We start from the raw sequence: 23,636 nt of genomic DNA, 5'->3' as shown, positions 1-23,636 counted from the left end.
GGAGACGGAGGGAGGCGAAAACCATAGTCCGCTTTCTTCCAAAGGCGAAATAATATTTATATATAATAATTATACATATACATATACACATACATAGTAGTACAACAAATCCTTGACACGGTTATTAAGGCCAGACAACATGAGAGAAAGGTCGGAATCAAAAGAAAAGAAAAAAATAGACCACTAAACCCAAATATGCCTCTCCGCCAAATATGCAAAGTAGAATCATAAATGGAGAAAAGAAAAGCAAAAGAATTCACCCGCCAATTGAAACCTAAAAGTATGCGGGGAATCTCCTGAATTCGTCACAAAAACAACAGAAGATTAGCAGGGGGGGGAAAAAAGCTAGAAGAGTTACAAACGTCGTTAGAAATGACAGAAAGGTCAAACAACAACAACCAAACAGACATCCCTTCAAGCCAGCAAAAAAAGCAAAGGGGTATAAGTAAGCGACGCGTAGACGGTATTGCTTGCTGAAGCCAGAAAAGAGAACCCATATATATTTTCGCGCCAATGACGAATAAATATATATAAAGTGTAAATAAAAAATAGAAAAAGAAGCAAGACGCCTGGGCTAATGCAAGCAAGAATAAAAGGGCTGGAACTGGAATTGAGGAGAAAACAAACGGCAGGTACCTCGTGAGGAAGGAGTTTTGATGACAATCGAAACAGAGGGAGAAATTAAAAAGGAAAAGTAAAAACTAAGGGTTGAAAAGTAGCAACGGCAGTTGGATGTCTAGGGTTTTAAAGCTGTGAAAGTGCAAGCGTAGGTATATGTGTACGTGTATGCGTATGCCATATGCTGATATGTATAACGTCTTCTCTTTCTCGGTTGGTAGGTTGCGGGTGGGTGGGGTTAGGTTGAGGTGATTAATATAACATATGTATTTGCGTATATACCATCGCGTACATGTGGGAATTGTCGTCTGAGAGATTGAATGGGGCGTTTTTCGTTCCTGGATTTATTTCTCGTGGTTTCCCTCTACTGAGAAGATCCATTCTGGTATTTTTCACGCTCAGCTTGGATTTGTGCCTGCAGCTTGCGGGTCTGGCGGATTGCTTCGTCTCTGTTTATTGTAAAGGTGGGGGGGCGAAATTGTTAGCATGTAGTTGGGGGAAAGTGGGTCAGAAAAAAAAAAAAGAAAAAGCATACCTATCAGATTGCAGCTCAGCAACCTCAATCTGTGCCATATTCATACGACCAACAACAGTCTCCATCTCCCGATCTGCTTCGCGCAGGGCCTTCTCAAGCTCCTGGACACGGGCTTCGACAGCTTCCATCTTGGTAGCCTGACTGAGGGAGATTCCTTCTCCACTTGTCGTTAGACCAAGTCGCGGAGACCGGGATCCGGAGAAAGGTGAGTTAGGCATTCTCGGGGAGAGCATAGCAGGGCTTCTGCTGCCATTCTTCGCCCGCATGAGCTGGGCGTTGTGGTTTTCTTTCAGCGCCTGGATTTCGCGCTCGTGCTTGGCAATTTCCTCTTCGGATATCTGCTGTGCGGCCATTAGGGCATCTTCGAGGAACTTGAGGCGAGTTTGTAATTCGTTGATTCTGGTAGCTGAGTCGTTTTGTTCTCGTTCGCCCTTGCCAATTGCCTCTGAAAGGCGATGTTTCAGCGAATTGTTTGCGGCTAATTGCTGGCGAACTTGCAGCCCGAGAGCGTTGTTGGGGTCTTGGACATAAGCGCTGTCAGCTTGAAGCTGCGTGAAGGCGTCTTCAAGCGAGGAGCTGGATGCATTAAAATCTGCCAAGTCATTTTTAGCTGCAGCTGGGACTAGGATATCATGTTCCTGCAGGAGTGCACGGAGGGAACCAGTCTCCTGCTCCGCACGGTCCAAGTCCATTTTCAAACCAGCCAATCCTTTCTCGCATTGCCATTTTTGCTCCAACAGCTCGTCGGTGCGGCGTCTGAGAAGGTTAATTTCCTCTCGTAAATTTTTAACATCCCGTTCATAGCCTAGTTTTCGTGGAGAACTTGATTGTCGGGCACGGTCGAGCTCAATCTCCAGCATGCGGATCCGCTTCGCGTTTTCCCGAGCTTGCAAGTTCTGATGCTCGAGGAGGCTCTTGACAGTTCGATGGAGGGCATCACGTTGCATTTCTACGTCCTTCATCCGATCGACTAATGATTCTTTAAATTCACGCTCCTTGCCAATAATCGAAGCCGGTCGAGAACCCGGTTTTGAGACAGATCCCGAGCCCCCTAGACCGCTTGGTCTCGCTGGCCCTCGCGCCAGCGAATTTGATCTCGACAGACCACCTCTGCCCATCGACACTACATCCTCTTCGGCAATGGAGTTTATACGAGCTTGTTGTTGTTGCATATCTAACTGTATTTTCCTCGCTTGACTCAACGTGATATTGTCGTTGCGCAATCCTTGTAAATCATGCTGTAATTTGGTTTGAAGCTGCGGAACAGTTTCGTCTCGGAGTTGGTCACGTTCATTTCGAAGCTGCTCCAGCTCGACTCTCATAGCCGTTAATAGGTCTTCGAAGTTGTCCTTCAGTTGCCGTTCTTCCGTCAAACGCCGCCGGGTATCTTCTAATGCGGTCTCTAATTCTTTTGTTTTCGAGCTTATATTTGAGGCATCCACTCTCTCACGACGCAGCTGAAAATCAGGTGTCAGTCAAACAGAAAATGCAGTTGGAGAGTGAACTCTGGGTGTGTGTATATTCAACGATATCATACCTGCTCTACTTGTGCCTCCAGTATCCGCACATGAGACTCAAAGGCGACCCGGCGAGATCGCTCTTCCTGCCACCTTTGGGATAACTCAACCTTCAACTGCGCACGTTCCTGTTCCAAGTTTCGCTTCATTCTCTCAACCTCCTCCGCTCTGTTTCCGCCCGCGTCACTAGACGGATACTTCACAGAGCTTGTTCCCGAGTCAGAGAAGTAATCGCTAGTCCGCCGGTTTGGTTCCGGCCCCACGGTAGCTTCCAGCTGTAATCTCTCCACCAAATCTTCCAATTCCATTTCACGCTTGATGGAGCCAGCCAACTCTGAACTGATCCCACGGAGCTCATATTCCATCTCTTTCACCTTCGCGCTCATTTCCTGCTCGGCAATGGAAATCGATCGTTCGAGCGTTCGAGGGACAGGAGCACCGTACGAGTCTTGAGAAGGATATCGCGACGAGAAGGAAGCAGGGAGGATCGAGCCATTGATCGGGGATGGTAGGTTTGAAGGGCCAGAGTCCGAGATCTCGGTGCTGCTCGATTCCGCGCCAGGAGAAGACGCTGATTTCCAGCCGAAAAAAGAAGTGATTTTATTTCCTGGGGTTTTTGGCAGGCGCTTATATTCGGTTGAACTGGGCATTGTTTTTCCTGCATCGACCTGAAGAGGTGGAGGTTTGTTTGCTTGAGGGTGTAAAGCCATGGTGACAGATCTTTTGCGATCCGTGGCTTTCTTGGAGTCCCGGGGAAGGGTGGGAGACGCGAGGGGGATCAGGGGCTCGCTGACCAAGCGGGAGTGAACGGATTGTTCCAGATATTTTCCATTCGCCGGGTTGAAGTAGAAGTCTCTTTGTTGGTTGATTGCTTTGGGGGAGGAGAAGATAGAGGGTTGGCTGTGAGGGAATCTATAGGTCGGGAGGAAGAGACAAGGAGATTAGCTCTGGAGTACTGCTAGAATTTAAAATAAGGTTGTCGGAACAAAGACTGTAGAAAATATAGATTAACCCAAAAACAAAAAAAAAAATTAATTAATTAAAAAATGAGAGCTCAACGCACCGATCAAGGTCTCTAATCACAAAGCCAGAAAAAGAGGAAGCAGCAGAGGAAGCAGCAGAGGAAGCAGCAGAAGAAGCAGCAGAAGAAGCCGCAGAAGAAGCAGAAGCAAACGAAGACCCAGTTGAAGAAAAGGACAACGACGAAGCTGGTGGACTACTATTATTGAGGCTATTGCTGTTGATGGCGGGAAACAGCTTCGCATCCAAGGAGGAAGCCGAGGTGGGGAGAGGCTTCCTACGGACAGGGGAAGCAACGGGGACAAAGGCTTGGCCGCCGTTCACAGCAACGGTCTGAGGAGGAGGCGGAGGAGGAGGAGCAGCAGCTCTCTGGCGCGGTTGAAACAACGTCGAACCAGAGGAAGCGGGCGACGACGACGACGACGACGGCGAGATGTGGTTGGCGTGACTGTGGATGGAGGCGCCCAGTGGAGGCGGACGGACAGACATAGTACGCTGTAAGTACGGAGTACAGATGTGCCCAGGGAGCCAATGCCTCCTTTGCGGATAATTGACCAGTTAAGGGGGGTTGATGGCGTCCCTCGAAGCCCGAAACAGAAGCGACATGGAACGGGCGGAGATCTATTGGCGACAATCACCCGGGAGACGACGTATTGCAGCGGATGTTGGGGACGAAGGGGTTCAATAATGTTTCAGGAACAGCAACAGGAGATTGGGGACGAAGGGGTTCAATAATGTTTCAGGAACAGCAACAGGAGAGAGCTTGAGCCAGCGCAAGGAAAAACAAAAGAGCGGATGTTCCCAGTCACGCCTGTTTGGCAGCAGGAAAAAGGAGAGTACAGTACTATATGTATGTAAGTAAGGGATTGGGATTGTACGACGGCACAACGACGCTGTAGTAGTAATCGAATACCAACTATCCACTATCCTGATTCCCTGCCGCGGTGAATATCCCATCCCAGCCATTGGCCAGCGACGGATGACGGTCGCAGCGAGTTCTCGAGGCCAGGCCAGGGGAAATGGCTTGGCCAAGGACGGTCACTGGCTGGCTGCGAATGGACCCGGGCAGCCTTTGGGCGTTAGCTGGCGCCGCTGGAAGCTAATCTACGCAGCGTACATGACTGTGGGACCGTGGGAGGAATGGCGTGGCGCCTAGGCAGGAAAAGGGGCGTCGTGCTGGGGTGAACTGCGGCGATCAGGGCCCGAAGATAGGCCAGATGATGTGCTCCGTACTATGTGTGTACTCCGTGGATGGACGAAGAAAGACGAATGGCCGAATGGACGAATGGACGAATGGATGCAGATTACTCGCAGAGAAATGAAATACACAGGGATGGAGGCGCCGCATTCGCACGGGAGAAATGCAGGATCGCAACGACCTTGGAAGCTGCAGCGGGAGGTGGTGACTTTTGGCAGTCAGATCATAGCGCAGGTCGGTCAGCATTCAGCATTCAGCATTTATTTCCAGGGTTGTTCTCTTTTTGTCCCTCCTGCCCGTGGCCCCGACTCTCTCTATCCTATCCTGGTTGTTGATACTGATGTTTCCCGTGTATAGGGCTGAAGCTTCCCAAAGGCAGACACCAGACAGCACAGCAATAACAATTCTCTTGGGTAGTTTGAAGAATTGCTCAAATTATCCACTCCTCTCGGATGTCATACTACTGGTGTTATCAATGTGTTAAGGGCTATTTTGTGGCGCTCGCTCCTACATCTCCTTCCGATGTCTCCTTCCTACATAGGCGCCCGCAGGCTTCAAGTCGGCGGCTCCTCTGAGCCAGTAAAAATGGAGTGTACAGGTTTATTCCCCAAGGGGTTGTGTTGTATCCACGGTTATGAGCGCTGGCTGCCTCAGCCTGATGTATATATATCCCACGCTGTGCTCTGTTATTGGCAATGTGTATTAGTACTGGTAGTTATGTATACCCATCCACAGCCACCAAACCCATATCCAAAGAGTGAAAAAGATAGAAAGGCACAAGGAGCAAAACAGTCGAGAGTGAGAAATGTATCGGAGACTTAGTAGTAACTAGTTTTATTCTTGGTCTTCGTTGTAACACTACTAACTACTAGGATAACAACTGCGTACGTACGTTTTGCTGGAAATCTTCCCTGAGATATGCTTCTCTCGCGACAACTGCATATGGAAATATCCCCCGAGGGGCAAGATAATAGTACGCATATATCCAAAGTGGCGACAAGACACCGCAGTGTTGATTTAATTTATAGCATCTATCCCGGTTCTCTCACTACCGGGAGTCCAATCCCTTTGTTCTCCTTATATTGTGTTTTGCTCTTTTGTGATGACAATGGGTCTCTTTTGGCTCCTGTAGAGCGCTCTCATGTATGTATTTTCAGTGTCATCACCCCAAGCTTTGATCTTGACATGCTTTCTTTGCTCCCTCGTCGTTTCTCTCACTCTTTTTTCTTACCTTGCTTTTTAGGACCCTTTCATCCCTGCACGTCTTTTTGTTCCAAGCAGTCAGCAAGATGCCAAGGTGGTTGGCAGGAAGCTAAGTTGAACAACTGACATCGTGCTGGGAAAGAAGAAACAACTTTCCACCTCCATACCAGTCAGAATCACATGTATATAGATTACATCATACCACGTGGGAACCAGCCAATCACGTCGCTGTATACCTTTGGGATTGGAGAAGCCTCGGTTGAAGTCACATGCCATCAACGGTTGCTGTCAGCCTCAACAACGGGGGTCCAATCCATGTGCTGTGTGTTATATACTTAGTATATCTGTAGTTAACTATATCTGTGTGTTATATCCAGCTTCATCTCCTCTTTGTTCCCAGACAGCGGCCCTTGAACTTCTGTTGTTTTTCTTTTTGCTTCTTGCTTTTGGTTTCTCTTTTGTCTTCTTCTCACAGCTTTTCTCCCCTTCTGGAGCTCCCTGTTGTCAAAAAACGGATATCACCTCCTGCACTTGCCTCTACCCTTGCAAAAACTGATATCTGGAAATCCACATGCCCGTTTTGTAGTATTTGGGAAGTCATTTGTTTCATTGCTTGTATTTGGTTTGATTTGGTTTGAATAAATATCATCTGGTTTTCACTTCCTGGTTCGGTCAGATGAAAAAGATAGAGCGCCAGCACCTCAGATAGGTATGTCAAGATACAAACAACAAACAACAATAAGCATGAGAGGGCATGAGCTAATAGATGATGGATAGAATATATCTCCTTAGCCTGGAAGATAGAAGTTGACATGGCTGCTCTTTCAGCCGTCCATGCTGTTTTACAGTCAAATATCATCCTCAAATGGCTGCGACAGCTTCCATCGTGGAGAAACTTTGTCATACTCCTTCTTCTTATTAATATCAAGTCTCTGCCTCTCGCATGGCATGTATGTGTATATTCTCTTTCATGGTCTGAGCTGTTACTGTGTAATCGAAGCATTTGTATCCCAGGTGTCCCTCATTTTAGCCAGGATTGTGCGGTTTCATGATCCCATGAGAGCCAAATCTTTTGCATTGTCAAAGCCATGCTCCAGGACAGCCATTTCACACAATGATATACCAAATTCTAACCATAAAAATCAACTTCTAGGTCCGCATTTTCTACTACCTCTTCAAGAATCTCAATTTCCGCCGCCACACCCATCCAAAGCTCAAGGAGAGATTCACGAAGAGAGCAGGGAATAGCGGGGCCCACCCCCTATTCACCCCCGTGAGCGTCATGAGCCACACGTCCCTCATGGAGATAGACTACAACCTCCATAAATCCAACAGCACCTACTTCTCCGACCTGGACATCTCCCGCACAGCGCTGGTGACAGACATATGCACGCCGGGACTGGAAATCTGCCGACGGGAACTAGACAAAGTGCTCGACGACACCACCCCCAGCAACGGCAACGGCAACGCCAACAGCAACGCCAACACCGGTAAACCCCTCAAAAAGAAATACCCAGGCAAGATCGCCGTCTTCCTCGGGTCCGTGTACTGCAGCTTCAAGAAAGAGATCCCGCCCTACGAGCGCTACGAGATGCAGAGCCGCATCGCCGGCTGGGATGAGAAATGGCTGTACGTGGTCACCTACTTCCTCCGCCCCGCACGGCGCAGGGGGGAGCGCAGGACCGTCCTCGCCGTCGGCATCAGCCAATACGTCATCAAGAAGGGCCGGTTGACCCTCAAGCCGGCGAAGGTGCTGAACGCCAGCGGGCTGATTCCCGACCGCCCCGCGGATGCGGGTCCCTCGCCCTCCACCTCCACCGCCTCCACGGCTTCATCATCTGCGCCGCCCTCCCGGCCATCATCGTCGTCCAATGGCCCGAAGAAGGCGTGCGGTGTGGTCTCTCCCGTGTCCGGCACGCCGTCGAGCGTGGAGGCCATCAATGCCAGCGAAGGGCTAGATGGCAACCCTGTCGTGCGCGAAGTTCTGGCGCTGACGGAGAGGAGCGATATGGACCAGGCTGCGTTGGAGAATGAGAAGAGGGAGAAGACTCAGTCGTGGGACCAGGACGAGTGGACGTGGGAGCGGATTGAGGAGCGGCGGGTGCAGGGGCTGGAGACCGTGCGGGCATTTATTGGACTGGATGCGAAGCTGCTGCGGGAGGTGGAGGGGGAGTTGTAGATTACCCTGTTTATCTTTATCTTATCTTTTCTTTTCTTTTCTTCATTTTTTCTTTTCTCCTTCTGCTTCCCCCCTTCTTATTTCCCTAGTCCTGGTCATATTGACCGAGGCACATGGTGGACTCAGAAAAAGCGCTGTTGTTGGATGGGATACATTACATGGAAAGCGCACTTCTCCGGGTTGGCGTTCAACTTTCCTTTCTTCTTCCATCCTTTTCAGGATTCTTTCTTGTACTGTACACCTCGTTAACTCGTTCGGTCGGTCGCTTTCCCCACGTTTTCCCCCCTTCCCTTCCCCCCCATGTGTTTTTTTTTTTTTTTTTTTTTTTTTTTGCCTACACACCAACGACCTCATATCCATTCCCTTTCTTTCCCCTTAGCGTTTTTCCCCTCTTTCCAAGATAATACCACTTGCTTTCCTTTCCTTTCCCATTTCCTTTCCCATTTCCTTCCCCCTTGCCCCCATTCCCCACACCCCTCGAGGGCCACAGCGAGTTTGTCTTTGCCGCGCTCTCGCCCCTTAATAAAAAAGGTTGAAATCCCCCGTTTGCAAAGAAAGAAAGAAAGAAGGAAAAAGAGAAGCATTAGATAGATAGATACATGGATAGATAGATAGATTAATAAAGTAGATAAATAAATTTTTTTTAAAAAAAAAAATTTAAAAAAAAAGAGTAAAATATGTACATGTATATGTATATATATATATCCAGTTCCTTAGCATTTTGTTTTTATTAATTGATTAATTAGGTAGGTAGGTACTAACTAACTAGTAGATAGATAGGAATAGGAATAGATATGATAGTTATATCTAGATGGATAAATAACTATGTAAAGGATAGGGTTATTGGCAGGTTACAACATACAGACAGGTTACATAAAGAGAAAAATAAGAATAATAAATAAATAAATACAAACAACAAGAACCCTTCAAAAACCACAACGTAGTTACTTACTTACTTACTCCGTACTCAACGACGGCCAACCAGCAGCAGCAGTAGCAGCAGCAGTAGCCTTCTCAATAAAACCCCCTCCACAACCAGATATACGCCTTGTGTTTTTCTTTCTTTCTTTCTTTCTGTTTTTTGCGGGAATGATGTAGACAAACACACAAGGCAGGGGAAGAAGATAGAAGGAACATATTCTCACTTATCTCTCATGTATTATTTCATTGGCATGTAGGAATTGGAAGAATTGGAAGACTTGATTCGTTCATTCATTCTATCTTTTCTTTCCCATCGATGAAGCGTGCGGGTGTAAATATATCCAGTACAAATACAAAAGAAATAGGGGGGAAAGAGGGAGAGAGGGAGAGAGAGAGTGTGTGTGTGAGAATGAACACTACTTTCAACATTTAAAGTCTTCATATACAATGTAGGAAGTTCTTGTATGATTTTGATTTGTGTGTGTGTTTTTTTGATCTGAGTGTTTGATTTCCACAGGTATGTATGATATGTAAGAAAACAGAAATGCAAACCTAGGTAGACAAAGAGGGCAAAAAGAAAGAAAGAAAGCAAAAGAAAGAAAGAAAGCAAAAGAAAAAAGAAAAAAACAAAAGTAACCTAGATTGAAGAATGCAAAAACGCCCATTCCCAATAACAGATGCACCCGCGTCACAGTGCTCCAGCGAAAAAAAAACAAGGCAGTAAGTAAGTAAGTGGAGATGAGAAAATGGTGTCGTAATCTAGCAGCATGCTCAAAACGGATGAAAAAGGGGAACAGAAATAAAAAAAATCAGGAGGGGTAGGAGGAAGGCTAACTAAAAATACAAGACGTGAAAAAACCTGTTGTCGCGGGTTGATTGATGATACTAAACGTGGGGGGAAAAAAGAAAAAGGAAATAACAGGCCTCCCAAATTTTATTGAACTGAGATGAGATTTTTTGTATGCATGCAACAGGTTTTGCGAGTTATGGGCCTTTTTGGAACTTTGCTTTTTCTGGTTTTGCCGGGTGCTTTTTCGGTTTATATTGCCGTGCCTCTTCGTCAAGTGCACATTCTTGGATCATGAAGGCAGTCGCGGGTGCCCCTTTTTCAAGACCGGGGGTGCAGAAGGCGGGAATGGCTTGAAATGGTTATGGCCGGGTATGGGGTATGTATATGCGTGGATATACGTGTGAGATGTGTATATGGCGAAAAAGTCGGTGATTCGTTATAGCCCGGATGGATCGCGGGTTCCCTGCCCGCAGATAGCAACTGTTTCTCCAGCGTCGACAAAGTACCAGTAAAACAAAAACAGAGTGGAAGTGAAGTAGTAGTAGTAGTAGTAGGTAGTAGTAGGCCTCTGTGACTTTCGAATGAACCACGGCCGGCTCAGTGTTTCTGCGCCTGCTGCTCCAGCTTCTGCTTCTGCGCATCTCTCGCATTCAGCCTCTCCTCCTCGGCCTCAACCATATCCTTCCACAGCTCCTCACCCTGGTAGCGCTCCTTCTTCTTCTTCGAGCCGGCGTTCTCCTTCTCCGCCGTCTTGGCCTGCTTCTCCTTCATCTTGTCCAGCAGACCGCGGCCCTTCCGCTGGTCGCTGATCTCCATCGCAGCGGTGCCGCACATGACCGCCAACGTCAAGCCCTGGGCATACACACGGGCCTGGACGATCTTCTGGCCTTTGGTCAGGGTCGGGTTCCGGCTTACCATCACCCACGCGGCGACCATGCTGGCAGCCCACGACACGGTCATGATCTTGTATTTCTCCTTGCGGATGAAGGCCCACATGCGGTCCGAGGAGGACATGGAGGCCAGTTCTTCCTGGCGCAGGCGCGCTTCCCGCTCGCCGAGGAAGGCGTGTTCGCTGTGTTGGGAGGCCTCGAAGGAGCGCGAGCTGTGGTCTGCGGCGATGATGCCGACGAATGTGCCGGAGGAGGTGACGAGGAAGGCTTTCATGGGGAGGGTGAGGTTCTTGATGGTCGGGACGCGCTTGGAGGCCGCAAGCAGGGCAGCCGTGCCGCCCACAAGGCCGAGGAAAGTGCCGACTGTGCCTCCACGCAGAACGGCTCTGGAGAACGAATCAGTTCGTTAGTGAGTGTAGTTCCAGTTAGAGCATGAGTGACATGGCCGTGGGGGTTTGCCCTTTGTGAGCTGGACGGCGCCAGGAGTTTCTTACCTGTAGTGGGCATTTTCTTCTTCTTTCGAGAGGACCTTCATGATGAAGTGGCTGTGATGGTTGTGTTGTCGGAAGGGTGGGGGTATTCCAAAGAAACACAGAGCGATCTATCTCTCGTTGTCTCAAAGCTACCTAGGGAAGAGAGTCCAAGTTGAAGTTGCGCGAGAAAGGAAATGCTCGTCCTCTTAACCGGTGACTTTCAGCGTCGGGATGCCGCCGGATTATCTAATTATGACTCGCGTTCTGGAGACATGGCGAACTAAGAAAAGCAGAAAAACAGAAAAATTCTTCCGACACACGACTTTGAGGACTTTTGCTGGGGCTCGGGATTTGCGGCCTAGGTCACTGCACGCCCAGAGTGACTTGTATCGCAGCGGGGATTCACGTGGACTGCGAGGTACCGGGTACCTGGGATGCATTTCCGGTTTCTCCGCGGGATCCCGGGAACAATTCGGCGGGCGTTGGGCTGGCAGGCTGGACCGGCGAATCAGCAGCGGGCAGAGTGTCACTGCTGCGTGTGCCGGGTATGGTATTTGAGTTGATTGTGGCGGATGTATTGGATGATGTATTGGATGTACTGGGTTTATTGGATTTGTTTAGAAGGATTAAGAAGGATCAAGAAGCAAAAGGGGAACACAATGTCGTTTTATTTGTTTTTATATCACAGATTGCGCGCTGAGAAAGAATGGCCACCCCGCAAAAACGCCGTCCTGGCTCTACGGAAAATCAAAAGTCGATTGAAGTTATACAATGAGGATCAAGACGAAGCACATGACAAAAGGAAATCACTGGAGGAATAATAGGCCGGTTCGGAATGGTAGCAATAAGGCAACCCACACACAGAGAACGAGAGAGAGAGAGAGATAGACACTTGATCAGAACTGTCATTTCCGCTTCACTGGGTCCCTGGGTCCCTGTGTCCAAGTGTCCCTCCCAAGACAGGAATGAATGCTCTTCACCGTGTCAACAAAGCTTATTTACCTCTTCGACGCTTTCATCGCTGCCGCCTGTCGGGCCTTCATCCGCCTAAATCGATCCTCGCCGCTTGCGCCCAGGGGACGGGCAAATCTGCTCTCCTGCACCGTGGTCGAGCGCGGCACGATGGTATACGAAGTGTGTCCAGCTTCGACACGCGCACGGTTGGCAAGGCGCGGCGGTAGCAGTTCTCGTGCGCGAGCTTCTGCAGCGGTGGCTTGTGCCGATACGCCCTGGTTGCGAGCAGCAAGTTGACTGTGTGTGGGAGGGGTGTTACAAATCAGCAAGTTTGGGTGGCTTTGGGTGGCTCTTTCTGTGTCCGATGGAAAATAAATAAAGACGTACCTGGGATCAAAGTAGGCTTCCTCGTAGACTCTCTTCGAATAGTCATCGCTGCGCTGTAGGATAGGACGGGTCCATTCGGCGAGAAGACGCTCCGCCTGGCGCTTGATTCCAATCTCAGGTCGCTTGCTCTTGGTGTAGAATACAATGACCCTGCCAATGCCACTGGCAATGAGCGTCTCCTTGTTGATGGGGAGTCTACCTAATGCCGCAAGGAGATCACGCTGGATGTTATATGCCGGCAGGGAGCCGTCGTCCAGTGGCTCCAGGAAGAATTTGACCGCTTCGAGAAGGTTGATTTCCGGGTCGACAAGGCTGTTGACATATTGGTTGCGATTTAGGAGCGAAACCACTTCCGGGAGCATCTTCAATTTGTGCATCGCGGGCCGGTTCTCTTTCCGAGCTATACTGTCCAGCTTGGCGGCGTCGGTCATCCGTCTTCGAACATCTTCGATTTCCGCATCAGCCAGGTCGGCGAGATCCTGCAAGCGAATTTTTATTAGCACCCCGCTCTCGTTCTTCCCGCCGCCAATATTCAGCAGGCCCGATGCTGAGAAGCACAGTTTTGTTCACGTACAATTCCATCCGCCTTCCGAGCACGCCGTTTGGTAGGCTTCTTAAGTTGCTCATCCATCATACGATCAAGCGCGCGGCGACGACCTGTAAAAATCAAAGAAGAAAAAAAGGAAATGTTACCCCTAGTCAGTAATCGCGATAGAACTATAATCGCAGGTGTAGGGCAAGAGGACATACGGGCAGCAGGGTCCAGGTCCTCCTCATTAATCTCCTCCACAATCTTCCTACTCCGCTTCTCACCGTCCTCCCTCCGCTTCCTCGCCCGTTTTCCCTCAATTTCTTCCCCACCACTAAACGCATCATCGCTCTCCTGCCGCCTGCGACTCTTCTTCTCTCTACGGCCCTCTTTGCTCTTCTTCTTCTTCCGCTGCTCCTCCTCCTCCTGATTGCGTGCACGCTTATGCCGGCCAATGAGCTTGAGGTTCTCCTCGTCTATGGCGATGGCCGGCCGCTCGTCAATCGAGACGTTTGCGGCATCGAAGTCTTCGAACTGCGCATCGTCGACGTCGGAAAGGACAGATTCATCGTCTGAAAGGTCCAGTTTTGCGATGTCGTCCTCCTTGTGTTGCATGCTGTCATCTTCCTTGTCCACCAGGGGAGATTCTGCGGCTGCTGGCTCGGGTGAGGCAGACATGGCTGGCTGCTCCTACGATGGAAGAGCCCTTGTAGTGAGAGGTCTCTTTTTTCTTTTTTTCCTTTTTCTTTCTTTCTTTCTTTCTTTCTTTTTTTTTTCCGTGTCTACTGTCTAGAGATAGAGGTGCGCGTCAAGTCAAGACTTCGAAGGGGATGGCTTCTCGGGTTAGGGAATCAAAAGGGAGCGAGGCCAGCAAAAGGGCAAACCGGTTTCGGATAGTGCAAAAGGACTAAAGAGGAGGAGAGTAGCCAGGGCTAATATAATAGGCGCTGCACATATAAATGCGAGGAAAAGGGTTGAAGCGTTTGCAGTCGAAAGGAAGCGCTGTTCTGGTGGCGGGTTTTGGCCTTTTTTGACGAGGCTCTTGAGTCCGATGGGTAGGTGGCCCGTGCTTCAAGACCTCAAAAAATAATTCGACAATCGAACCAAGCATTGAAATAACACCAGTTCAGTGACTTCTCTTTCATACCACTTCGACATCTACTCTATACTATTTTAAAACCCTCCTCTCATTCAATCTAACTATACCCCCATAGCTCTTCTCGAAGCTCCAAGTCACTCAACTCCTACAATATGTTTGCTCCAGGTATGTTACTGGACTCATCACCCGACGACCAGCCCCAGTCTGTATCAATCTGTCAAATCAACTAACCTCATTGACAAAATGAACAGGCCATCCGCAGCTCTCTGAGGTCGAGATAAAGGTCCGTTTTCCTATTCTTCCTCTCATTTATTGCCCCCCTTTCGATTTCCTATCCCGCTCGACATTTCACTTCGCAGACTTGGCTCGCAGACATCAGAAATGAAAGCGGAAAGGGGGTTGAGAGCCTGTCTCACGTAGCGGTAAACCGGACTGGACTGACAGATGGTGAAATGGCCGTTGCGAATTTTTCTCTATAGGCTGGAGAAAAGGAGGCGTATCAAACTGTGAAGACGGTCATTGCAGGCAGCATTGTCCTATACCTCTGTATGTTGTGAACTTATATATATTTATATATAGCCCTCCCATTTCCTCCGCCTCCTCCCCACAAGAGCTCCGCTGACCTCTCTCTTTTTTTTTTCAGCACCCTTCGCGATAAGTTTCGTCAAGAAGCTTTTCTAAGCCGTGCCTCAGAGCATGTGTATAGTACGCAGATTACATTTTTCAAACATGGGATCTATCAAATCAAATAGATCCCCTGAGCTAAACGAAACGGATTCGATTGGTTCCCGGTGCCGGTGGAACCTATTTTTTTTTTTTTTTTTTTTTTTTTTTTAATCTGATTTCCAAATCATGGATACGGGGTGTTTGCGTAAAATATTTATCTCTAAAGAGAGAACCCCCGGGGGGGAAGGGCTGGTTTTTGGTTGGTGATAGCTACTAGACTCATGTGTATTGTATATGTATCTCTGCATCGTACTCTTCATGTAGAATAATTATCCGGCAAGCGAAGGGTTAGGTTATGGGATGTAAAATGAAAATGATGGACTGATATATATATATAGTAAAGCTCTCTCAATTTTTTTTCTTTTTCTTTTTTTTTTATTTTCTTTTTTGGGGTTTACAGGATGATCCATTGCTGATAGTTTCCAATATTTCCACCCCGTTACGCCACTGGGATATATATTCCTGAGCTTATAAGAGAAAAGAGGAATAGAAGAAAACAGAAAATAATTTCCCGCTCAATTCAATGATAATATATTGAATGTGAGAAGAAGAACAATAAAACTAAAAACTAAACTAGAGCCGAAATCACAGGAAGCACACTTCATGTCGAGGATCCGTGTATTGTTTCAAAATCCCTCTGCGCAGCGGCAAGCTCCTTATTCAAATGCTGGATCTGTGCAGCATAGCTTTCCAGAATCTAGAGCGATTTGTTAGCAGAAAGGGGGCCAAAAAATAATCTCGGCAGAATACTAAGCGAAAACGCTCCGGGGTCGGAGTGGCATACCTTCTTAGCCGTCTTCAGAGCACTCTCATCCAATTCATCGTCGGCTTGTTGGTTAGACTCTTGGCCAGTTTTCTCCACTTCCAGCTGCAGGCGCTTCGACTGTTCACGGATAGCCAACATTCTGGCCCAGATTTCCTCCGTGCGGCCATTGAGGGAGGGGTCGAACACGGAGCGCTCTAGTTGGTGAAGCTTCTTCTGCAACTCCTCCTCGGTCCCATCCATAGCGTACCCGCGATTCCTCAATATCTGCGTTTTCGCCGCAAGGGCAAGACATCTCTGACTGAGGACTATATGTTTTCGTCGGCAGGCGGCAATCTTAACCGAAATTTTCAGGTCGTGACGCGAGAGGAGCTCTGTGAGAGCGTTATTGATTTCATGCAGGCGGACTTGCATCATGGCGAGGAAATCCCGCTGTCGCTGTGCTCGTTTTCCCAGCTCCCAAAACCCCTGGACGAGCACAGGCACGTAACCCGGACCAGGTCTTTTCCGCAGCGCTTCCTCCCATTTTGCTTCGTCATCATTCGGCCCAGGCTGGAAAAAGGGCGCATTATCTTCGCCTACATTGTTGTATAGGTGGGCGCGAAACGGGGAGTTTCGACTAGTGGGCTGCCACTTATCCGTGACAATGCTCATTTGCATTGGTACTGTACGGTGAACTATTGAAATAGAGTCAGGAATGTGTGGTGTAAGATTTTCGGTAAAGATCAAGATCAACACTAACCGCCAGTCATTCCTTGTCCCGGTGTCCACAACGTTGCTCCGTTTTGTTGAGATTGTCCGAGTGGTTGTTGGTGCTGCTGCCCAGCGCTAAGTGTAGCTCCGAAAGGCTGTTGTGGCGGCTGAGTGCTTGCTCCAACCCCTGCAAAGAGTCCACTACCCTGCTGTGTCTGTGGTTGCTGTTGCTGGGTATTCTGGCCAAATGCCGAGAACATACTGCCCCCCGATGGCTGTTGCTGAGGCTGCTGCTGTTGCGTTGAAGAACTTCCGAAAAGGCCACCTCCCGTTGATTGGGGTTGCTGTGTAGTAGAAGTAGAGCCAAGTCCGGCGAACAAATTGCCCCCTTGTTGCGTTTGCGTTTGAGTGTTGGACCCAAGTCCAGCGAATAGCCCGCCTGGTTTCTGTTGGTTTTGTTGGATACCGCCAAACAAGCTCCCTGTCTGCTGCTGCGGTTGCTGCGGTTGCTGCTGCTGCTGCTGAGTGCTTGCTCCAAAGAGACTCCCGGTCTGCTGTTGAGGTTGTTGCTGCTGCTGTTGGCCGAGAGAGCCAAAGAGGGGCTTCGCTTGCTGTGGTGCTCCGAATAGACTTCCGGTCTGCTGGCCAAACAGCCCCGTGGACTGGGGCTGCTGAGCGGTTTGCTGTCCAAAAAGAGACATGGCAACGCAATGTAAAAGGAGCACAGGAGCTATCGCTCAGCGTTTTGAGGGAACGCTCAAGCGGGTTGAGCTGGCGCGTGAGAAATCTCAGCGGTGTTGCATGAGGTCACTCGGATACTGTAAGCAATTCGGTACCTTGAGCCTATATTATATACCAGCAAGAGGCGAAGAACTAAGCGGGGACATCAGCAATAAACGCTGTCAAGACCACCTCTCCAAGCCCTACTGTCGCTAACCGAAAGCGATATTTCAAGCTTTGGTGATTGTTTTTTCTGAGCTGTGGTTGAGCTGGAGCACGTGATTATTTGTACCTGAATACGCTAAACCTAAAGGGTGTATATTAGTAGCTACGCGTATTAGCCAATAGGAGGCGCGGTGGACGCGTCACGGAAAGTGCAAATGTTTTCCACAACCTACGGGATACTCATGTGAAATGTGAAATGTCAAGGTTCTTTTATCAAATATGGCTCCTAACGACAAAACCGAAACGCGGAAAATGAAACGAAACCGAACAGAGGAACTCGCGAAACAATGGTTAACAAAGGGCGGCGTTTACCGTGAGGATTCGGACGACGAGCTTGGATATGAGGACCATCCGTGGGAATGGATATACGAAGCGGACCAAGCTTCTACTGGAGACACCCGATTAAGCAATTCTGACGATGAAACCAATTGTATGACGCCCACAAACCGCAAAGTCCCACATCGTTCACGGAGGAAAGCCACAAAGAAAATCATAGGGGCAAGGATGGGCTCGTTCGAGTGCAGGCTGGGGCAGGCGGTACTGCTAAAGTCCCCAGAGCCCGGAAAGGACTGGGCTGGTATCATTTGCGAGTTTCTAGAAGAGGAGGAGGAGGAGGAGGAGGAGGAGGAAGGGGGGGGGGATGATGAGGATGATGAAGACGGAGATGGTGCCGGAAGCCTGGTAAAAAGCGCCAATATCATGTGGTTCGCATCGCCGGATGAATTTCTGGGAACGAAAAACAAGAGGAGGGAAGATGCTTTGCCTAATGAACAATACATAACTATGGATTTTAATGTCAACCCATTGACGTCGATAGATGGAAAAGCGATTGTTCTATCAAGAGCAGCATTCGAGGAGCGGTACCCGAACGGGATACCCCCTAAAGGGAGAGCAGCATTGGCGGAGTACCACAAATGTATCATTTGCCGAAGAGGTGTCAATCAACTTCAAGGGAAGTACACCGAAGAATTCGTATGGGAGGATATCTTCGACGGGACCGAAGAGGGCTTGTTTGCGCTTATCGATTTTATGAAAGCTGGATTGAAGCGGTCTCGAAAGCGAAAGGGAGCAGATGATGACGTGGGTAGCCAATTGCCCCCTTTTTTTTGTGTTTGAATTAAGACTGATGGAATTTGAGTAAAGTATGCAGATGTCAAGGAGAACGGAAGTGCGCCGACTACTCCACGAAAAAAGCACAAAAGCTCATCAGTAGCAGGGACGCCGCAATCCCGACATCGTCGGAAGGTTCTCACTACCCCGACTCATAAGAGGTGCGCTATCCATCCATATATTTCAAATAAATGCATACATATTTGATATGCTAACAACTCCAGCAGGATTGTGGTCAAAAAACCAGTAGAATTTACTCCATTAGGAACTCGAATACTTTCTCCATCTCATTTTACGTCATCTCCATATCGACAGGCCCGCAATCTTCTACATGTGTCAAGCGTCCCGGCTTCCCTTCCTTGTCGAGACAGCGAATTTAACACTGTCTACGACTGTCTGCGTCTCGCTATCACTGACGGCACTGGAACATGTATTTATATATCTGGACCTCCCGGTACAGGGAAAACCGCAACTGTTCGAGAAGTGATAGCGCAGCTTAATGCATCCGTGTTCGCAGAAGAATTAGACGACTTCGTCTTTGTTGAGATTAACGGCATGAAAGTTACGGATCCACACCAGTCGTACTCATTGCTTTGGGAGGCTCTGAAAGGCGATCGCGTTTCACCATCTCATGCACTTGATCTTCTGGAACGGGAGTTCTCTCACCCGTCCCCTCGTCGGGTACCATGCGTTGTTTTGATGGACGAGCTAGACCAGCTTGTTACTAAAAATCAATCGGTTATGTATAACTTTTTCAATTGGCCAGCATTGCGATACTCCCATTTGATTGTGCTAGCCGTGGCCAACACGATGGACCTGCCCGAAAGAACCCTTAGCAACAAAATATCAAGTCGTCTAGGCTTGACCCGAATTACGTTTTCCGGCTACAAATACCAAGAGTTAATGGAAATTATTGGCTCTCGCCTTAGCAACGTACCGGGAAACTTAGTCGACCCAGATGCCATTCAATTCGCAAGCCGTAAAGTTGCCGCAGTTAGCGGAGACGCACGACGCGCCCTTGACATTTGCCGGAGAGCAGTGGAAATAGCAGAACAAGCCAGTGAAATTGCAGAAAAGGCCAAACTAAAATCTGCCCTTTCGCTTTCCAACGGAGACGACATACATATGGATGACATGGAGACATCCTCGCTCCCTCCAACACCAAGCAAAAGCGCATCGCGCCGAAACCGCGTGGCAGGACCCGCGCATAACAAGCTTCCACCGATCCCAGAAACGGAATCAAACCCTCTCCCGCGTGTTACCATCGCAACCATCAAACAAGCCATCCAAGAAGCCACCTCCACACCTCTCCAACAGTCACTGCGCTGTCTGCCATTAACAGGCAAGGTATTCCTTGCAGGCCTACTGGCTCGCATCCGTCGAACTGGCATCACCGAATCCACGTTCGGGGACATCCTCGATGAAGCAAAGCGAGTCACCGACGCAGCAGTCGCAGTCGCTGGTGCGGCCAGCAGCAACTTGAAAGCGTACTTGTTGCAGAAGGGAAGCGATATGCGCATATCACGGGTGTGCGCGATGCGGTTCGCCGCTGTGGAGCTGATGAATTCTGGTATTTTGGCGCTGGAAGGGGAGTTGAGCGCTAAGGGAAGCGGCTCTGGGATGGGGCATGCGTTAGGGGGAGCGGATAGAAGTGGGAAGGTGAGGTTGAGGATTGCGAGTGAGGATGTGAGAGCTGCATTTCGGGAGGATGAGGAGGCGAAGATGTTAGGGCTGGGTTTTGAGCAATGAGTTGGTTTCTTTTAAGACTTTTTTTTTTTTTTGGATGTAGCGCATATCAAGAACGTTGAATGATTATGGTGTATTTTGATCAGCGAAATGCAGCTGCATTCATTAGATTCAGACAAAGGATGGGTTTATATATGTGAAAATAGAGGGTGAGCTTTTCAAGTAGATAAACATGAACATGTAGCAACACCCGTTCAAATGCTTGTCACTCTATTCATATAGTGGATAAGAAGCCGCCAAAAAAATAAAATTATATTCCTCTGATAATTCGTACATAAGGGCCTCGAAACGCCAACCGAAAGTTTTGCGCAACGCCAGACAAATGCATGACCGGAAATTATTGTGGGAGAGAAGCACATTTTAAGGCACAACACATTCCGAAACAAGAGAAATCCCAAATTAATATTTCTGTCTCCCCAATGTCGGCTTCCAATCCAACGGATGTGTCTCTTCTGTCGCCTCGTCGTCCGGCTTCCAGATCTTAATAGTTTTATCAGCCTCTCCACAGAGCAATCGGAGGCCGGTCCGATCAAACGTAGCAGCCATAATACCAGCCTCCGCATCCAATGAACCGGGTTGAGCAGTTGTATCCAGAGACTGGAATCGATGGCCAGTCTTCCAGTCCCAGAAGGACATGGAGCCATTGTCGCCACCAGAGAACAATACGTTATCCTCATTGACCGCAAGATTATTGATGATGGCATTATGGCCCTCGAAATTCTGCATGAAGGCGCCTTCGGGACATTTCCACTGTTTAATGCTTCCGGCGCTGGCGCTGGCGAATGTGAATTCCTTCGGATGGATAGCCAACGCTCGAACCCCTTTCTTATGGTGGGTTAGGACGCCCATGGTTTTGCCTGCGGCTAGGTCCCACATTCGAACGGTTGAGTCAAGGGAGGCGGTGATGACTTGTGGGTCAGCTTCTTGACATTTCAGGTCTGAGACGGTTGTTCTATGTCCGGAAAGCACGTGGACGTTGCTTCGTGTTCGCATGTCCCACACCCTAGCGGCGGCGTCTCGTCCTCCTGTTACGAGGACGTCGAGAGTGGGATGTAAATCGAGGGTGTAGACACCGCTTAGATGGCCGTGGTAATGTCGGATGACCTTGTTTGTTTCGAGGTCCCAGCATTTGACCATCTTATCCTCACCGCAAGAGAAAAGGTATGGATGTCGTGGAGACACTGCCAGACCTCGCACCGTAGATATGTGGCCGGTAAGGGTCAAACGAAGGCTGCCAGTTGCCAAATCCCATATTTTAATTGTTCGATCTCCTGCACCACTTGCAAACCACTGATTATTAGGCTCCACCGCCAAACTGCGGACCCAACCCAAGTGTCCCGATATCACTCGCATAAGCTTCCAGGGCGCGTGCCATTCTGGTTTTGGTTGTTGAGATACCATTGGCCGCCGTACAAGACTCGTGGGCAAATTATCTCCATTGGATTGTTGTGAGCCAGCCACCGGTGAAGATTTCACGAGGGCAGTTGAAGAGCCAGAGCTTTCTGTCCCGGTACCAGCAATGCCAGCACCAGTCCTTGTCTTCGGGCGTTTCGTTCTGCTCGCTGTTGCCTTTGCCTGTTTCTCAGCAAGGGAAGGGGGGAGCGTTTGCACATCATCGTACTCTACTTTTCGTCGATATGACACACCAATCGAGTCGCCGAGATTTGCGGTGAATCCTGAGGGTAAAAGATAATCGGAGCCGAAGAGATCGCGGGTTCGCTTCGCCGAATTTCGCACAACTTGATCGAGCGCCGGAGGGGATGGAGTAACCTCCATAGCTGTTGGTAGCGTCTCGGAACGCGATTATCTCTGCGAAATCTGGAGGAGTTTCCGTATGCTTTCAAAAACTGGTGGGAGGGCGCTTGCGCGTCCGAAATATCGATCCTGGATTTCAGCGGCCACAAAAAACAATGCTTTAATGCAAGCGTAGATCGAAAGCGCTGATTGTCGTCTGGAGATAGAATTATTGAAGAAGTTCGGGCGAACAGTCTGACTAACCAACGCCAAGCCTCCCGCAGCGCTTGCGGCGCTTCCCCGCCGTAGCAATTATTTATTGTAGAGAATACCAACATACAACTCTTGATATACGTATGGGACTTGATCTGCCTGCTGTGTATTTTCCATATCGCCATGGATCCTGATTATAAGACTAAATACGCCATCCATGAGGCCGCCCGAGAAGGACAAAGTATGTCCCTTCTATCTCTCGAAATGCTCGATGGATGCTGATAAGTGGTAGCTTCTGTGGTGGAATCTCTGCTCAATGTGAGCTCTGCCCCGCTGCTACCAAGGCGAAAATCCAATTGCCATTATATTGCCCTAGCGCTTGTTTTAAGGGTGATGATTGCATAACTAATCTATGGTTCCCGATTATACGTCCAGGCAAATCCAAAATTGGCATTTCTAAAAGATCCCGATGACCGCCTTCCCATCCACTGGGCGGTAGCATATAATCGATTTCCAATTGTAGAACTCCTAGTCGAAATGCCAAAGTTTGATCCTGACGAAGTGGTCTGTCACTCTGCTCGACAATTTCGCTTTTCTTTTCCCCTATCATTTCTAAATGCTGTGGAAAGCGGGACCTGACCGGAAAGTTTAATACCAGGATGCATCAGGATGGACACCCCTCATGATTGCGGCGAGCCTGAAAGATAGCGAAGGAGACCCGATAATCGAACTCTTGCTACGTAAAGATGCAGATGTCAATATGCAAAGTGTTAACGGCCAAGTCAGTTTTGGTTTATTATGCTGTTCACTTAATTATTATGGGAGGGTACTAAGCAGCTAACTCACCACGCCCCCCGTGTTCCCTGAAACAATCGCATACAGAACGCTCTTCACTTCGCAACTTCAAAAGTCAACGTGTCAACTGTCCGTCTGCTACTAGCGCACAATTGCAGCGCAAGACTCAAAGATAACCGTGGCCAATTAGCCTTACACCGTGCTGCAGCTGTCGGATCCGTGCCGATTATCAATATGCTGCTACAGGAGGGCAAGAGCCCACTAAACGCAACGGATGTGGACGGATCGACTGCACTGCATCATGCTATCGCTGAAGGAAATGGAGAGGCTGCCCTTGTGCTACTGCGAGCCGGTGCAGAAGTAGATAAACGAGATAACAATGATAAGCTGGCTATTGAATTAGCTCCTGACTCCAAGGTACGTTTCCTTCTCTCGTCCATAGACAAAGACGCATGGGCATGCTGAACAATGCTTTTCCTGGTTCTTGTTATAGGTGCGGAAATATATACTTGAATCTGCAGAGCGGGAAGGTATTGAGTTGGCTTGATACTGTGCTTGACCCCTTTTTATTTCGTATGTTATATACAATGGGTACGAC

The 23,636-nt window shown here is 48.8% G+C and overlaps 9 protein-coding genes across 9 annotated transcripts; 3 read left to right on the top strand and 6 right to left on the bottom strand.

The window, feature by feature from the left end:
• Window positions 1-982: 982 nt before the first annotated feature.
• HCBG_03200 (uncharacterized protein) lies at window positions 983-4,179 on the bottom strand (the record flags this gene model as incomplete). Its single annotated transcript, XM_045430249.1, has 4 exons — window positions 983-1,067; window positions 1,154-2,610; window positions 2,691-3,570; window positions 3,734-4,179. The coding sequence occupies 4 exons, from the start codon at window positions 4,177-4,179 to the stop codon at window positions 983-985; spliced, it is 2,868 nt and encodes a 955-aa protein (XP_045288392.1).
• Window positions 4,180-4,606: 427 nt separating this feature from the next.
• On the bottom strand, window positions 4,607-6,367 carry HCBG_03199 (uncharacterized protein; the record flags this gene model as incomplete). Its single annotated transcript, XM_045430248.1, has 6 exons — window positions 4,607-4,739; window positions 4,999-5,077; window positions 5,426-5,571; window positions 5,941-6,014; window positions 6,120-6,144; window positions 6,294-6,367. 6 exons carry the CDS (start codon window positions 6,365-6,367, stop codon window positions 4,607-4,609), a joined length of 531 nt encoding a protein of 176 aa, XP_045288391.1.
• A 207-nt stretch (window positions 6,368-6,574) lies between these two features.
• On the top strand, window positions 6,575-8,270 carry HCBG_03198 (uncharacterized protein; the record flags this gene model as incomplete). Its single annotated transcript, XM_045430247.1, has 3 exons — window positions 6,575-6,800; window positions 6,869-7,041; window positions 7,245-8,270. The coding sequence occupies 2 exons, from the start codon at window positions 6,904-6,906 to the stop codon at window positions 8,268-8,270; spliced, it is 1,164 nt and encodes a 387-aa protein (XP_045288390.1).
• A 2,245-nt stretch (window positions 8,271-10,515) lies between these two features.
• On the bottom strand, window positions 10,516-11,406 carry HCBG_03197 (mitochondrial hypoxia responsive domain-containing protein; the record flags this gene model as incomplete). The annotated part of the gene is made up of 2 exons (XM_045430246.1): window positions 10,516-11,257; window positions 11,366-11,406. The coding sequence occupies 2 exons, from the start codon at window positions 11,404-11,406 to the stop codon at window positions 10,579-10,581; spliced, it is 720 nt and encodes a 239-aa protein (XP_045288389.1).
• Window positions 11,407-11,993: 587 nt separating this feature from the next.
• On the bottom strand, window positions 11,994-13,892 carry HCBG_03196 (transcription factor iws1; the record flags this gene model as incomplete). Its single annotated transcript, XM_045430245.1, has 3 exons — window positions 11,994-12,595; window positions 12,686-13,164; window positions 13,260-13,892. The coding sequence occupies 3 exons, from the start codon at window positions 13,890-13,892 to the stop codon at window positions 12,343-12,345; spliced, it is 1,365 nt and encodes a 454-aa protein (XP_045288388.1).
• Window positions 13,893-15,405: 1,513 nt separating this feature from the next.
• Window positions 15,406-17,442, bottom strand: HCBG_03195 (nucleoporin nup44; the record flags this gene model as incomplete). The annotated part of the gene is made up of 3 exons (XM_045430244.1): window positions 15,406-15,736; window positions 15,824-16,479; window positions 16,545-17,442. 3 exons carry the CDS (start codon window positions 17,194-17,196, stop codon window positions 15,641-15,643), a joined length of 1,404 nt encoding a protein of 467 aa, XP_045288387.1.
• Window positions 17,443-17,659: 217 nt separating this feature from the next.
• HCBG_03194 (origin recognition complex subunit) lies at window positions 17,660-20,299 on the top strand (the record flags this gene model as incomplete). Its single annotated transcript, XM_045430243.1, has 3 exons — window positions 17,660-18,520; window positions 18,584-18,711; window positions 18,778-20,299. 3 exons carry the CDS (start codon window positions 17,660-17,662, stop codon window positions 20,297-20,299), a joined length of 2,511 nt encoding a protein of 836 aa, XP_045288386.1.
• Window positions 20,300-20,346: 47 nt separating this feature from the next.
• HCBG_03193 (pre-mRNA-splicing factor) lies at window positions 20,347-22,072 on the bottom strand (the record flags this gene model as incomplete). The annotated part of the gene is made up of 1 exon (XM_045430242.1): window positions 20,347-22,072. The coding sequence occupies one exon, from the start codon at window positions 22,070-22,072 to the stop codon at window positions 20,696-20,698; it is 1,377 nt and encodes a 458-aa protein (XP_045288385.1).
• A 354-nt stretch (window positions 22,073-22,426) lies between these two features.
• On the top strand, window positions 22,427-23,503 carry HCBG_03192 (ankyrin repeat protein; the record flags this gene model as incomplete). The annotated part of the gene is made up of 5 exons (XM_045430241.1): window positions 22,427-22,484; window positions 22,536-22,561; window positions 22,679-22,807; window positions 22,902-23,024; window positions 23,126-23,503. The coding sequence occupies 5 exons, from the start codon at window positions 22,427-22,429 to the stop codon at window positions 23,501-23,503; spliced, it is 714 nt and encodes a 237-aa protein (XP_045288384.1).
• Window positions 23,504-23,636: the final 133 nt, after the last annotated feature.

The sequence above is a fragment of the Histoplasma capsulatum genome (assembly GCF_000150115.1).
Source record: "Histoplasma capsulatum G186AR genomic scaffold supercont2.4, whole genome shotgun sequence".
Taxonomy (NCBI): Eukaryota; Fungi; Ascomycota; class Eurotiomycetes; order Onygenales; family Ajellomycetaceae; genus Histoplasma; species Histoplasma capsulatum.
Note: the sequence above shows the minus strand (reverse complement) of the source record. Positions and strands in the feature narration are given on the sequence as shown.